The 1,578-nt window shown below is 62.4% G+C and overlaps 1 protein-coding gene across 1 annotated transcript; it reads right to left on the bottom strand.

The window, feature by feature from the left end:
• Positions 1-541: 541 nt before the first annotated feature.
• On the bottom strand, positions 542-1,572 carry LOC119297801 (bZIP transcription factor TRAB1-like). Its single transcript, XM_037575444.1, has 2 exons — positions 947-1,572; positions 542-841 (listed from the first exon to the last, which is right to left on the bottom strand). The coding sequence occupies exons 1-2, from the start codon at positions 1,487-1,489 to the stop codon at positions 770-772; spliced, it is 615 nt and encodes a 204-aa protein (XP_037431341.1). The 5' UTR covers positions 1,490-1,572; the 3' UTR covers positions 542-769.
• Between the last annotated feature and the right edge of the window lie 6 nt (positions 1,573-1,578).

Raw genomic sequence — 1,578 nt, forward strand, 5'->3', positions numbered from 1 at the left:
TTGTACTACTACTCTACAATGTCTATGTGTCTACTAAAAAGAAGAGGGGAAAGGGTAAATCCCAGCACGCCGTCGTCCGTCCATGGACCACGGCCACGGCCAGGGGCCGGCGGAGAAAACAGAGCGGCTGGGGGTGGGGATGAGGTCGGCAGGCAGGCGGGCAATTTGTCACCCGAAGTGTCGTTGTTCCAGGAGGCGATAGTTGCCACATTTGTGCAGGCAGGCCGGGCTTCCCTCGGCGAGGCCGTCGCCTCCCTTTCTGCCCTAATCCCTCCCACGCGACAGCAACAGCAACAGCTAACTAACAACAGTAATAACAATACTAGCACTAGAACTAACAGTAAGTAAAGTAGCACCATAATATCATTAATCACCAAGTCAGCAAAACAAGAACCAGCTGCTGCCTGGCTAATCCACAACGGCTATGATTACTAGGAGTTCTACTACTGGTAGCAGCTGCCGCTGTACAGATTAAGCTGCTGCGTCTTCTTCCCTTTCCTCGCGCATTGCCACCTCTAGTTTAGCTGAGTGACCAAAAAGATTGAGACAACCCCGGCCGGCCTAGTGAAAGTCAAGGAAAAGGAGGAACACAATAACATCCATATGGATTTACAGGGACGATGATGGATGATCACCGTAGTAGTAGCTGGTAATAGTTACTAGTAAGTGCTAGCTACTGCAACACTCTAGCTATGTGAGTAGTAGTAGTGGCGGTGGTGGCTGGAGGAGCTGCTTGCTTCGATCTCGGCCCCTCGGGAAGGAAGAAGGATCAGAAGGGCGCCGAGAGCACCCTCTGCAGCGTCTTCCTCACCGGCACCGACACCTCCACCGAAGCCTTGAGCTGCCGCCGCCGCCGCCGCCGCGAGGGTCCATGGAGGAGAGGGACGGGTTAGGTACGGCCAGGAATGGTTCCGAGAGACGGAGAGAGCGGGGGGTGCCTGCTTACCTGGTCGTACTTGAGGCGGAGCTGCTCGTTCTCCTCGCGCAGCTGGTGCACCTCCGACTCGATCTGGGTGACGTGGGCCTGCTTGCGCGCGCGCGAGCGGGACGCCGACTCGCGGTTCTTGATCATGCGCTTCTTGCGCCGGTCCACGGGCGCGGCGGCGCCCCCGCCGGCGCCGGGGGCCCCGGGCCAGGCGGCGGCGCCGTGGCCGTAGCACATCTCGCGCTCCAGCGCGCGGCGCGCGGGGCCGGCGTCGACGGGCGCGATGCGGGGGAAGGAGGCCGCGGCAGAGGAGAAGAAGGAGGTCGGGGACGCGGCCGCATTGCGGTAGCAGCCGCCGCCCGGGTGGAACGGCGAGCCGGCGCCGACGCCGCCGGGGTGGAACGGGGAGCCGCCGCCGACGCCGGTGGCGGCGAGGAGCTGGAGGCGGGTGTTGAGGCTGAGCGCGGTGGAGATGGCTGCGGCGGAGGAGGGCGGCGGGGGCGAGGCGCTGGGGCTGGTGGTGACCGCGCCCCACAGGTCGTCGTCGTCGGCCTCCATGGCCATGGCTCGCTCTCTGGGTGGGTGGGGGTGATGTCCGTATGTATCTCAGCTTGGCTCGCTCGTGGTGGTAGTAGTATTAGTATGGCCCCTAT

Source organism: Triticum dicoccoides, chromosome 5A (assembly GCF_002162155.2).
Source record: "Triticum dicoccoides isolate Atlit2015 ecotype Zavitan chromosome 5A, WEW_v2.0, whole genome shotgun sequence".
NCBI classification, from domain to species: Eukaryota; Viridiplantae; Streptophyta; class Magnoliopsida; order Poales; family Poaceae; genus Triticum; species Triticum dicoccoides.

Coding starts and splice junctions, on each gene's coding strand:
- LOC119297801 (XM_037575444.1), bottom strand. CDS start 1,489: ATGGCCATGGAGGCCGACGACGACGACCTGTGGGGCGCGGTCACCACC. Junction 842..946: donor TCCGCCTCAAGTACGACCAG/GTAAGCAGGCAC, acceptor CGGCGGCGGCAG/CTCAAGGCTTCGGTGGAGGT.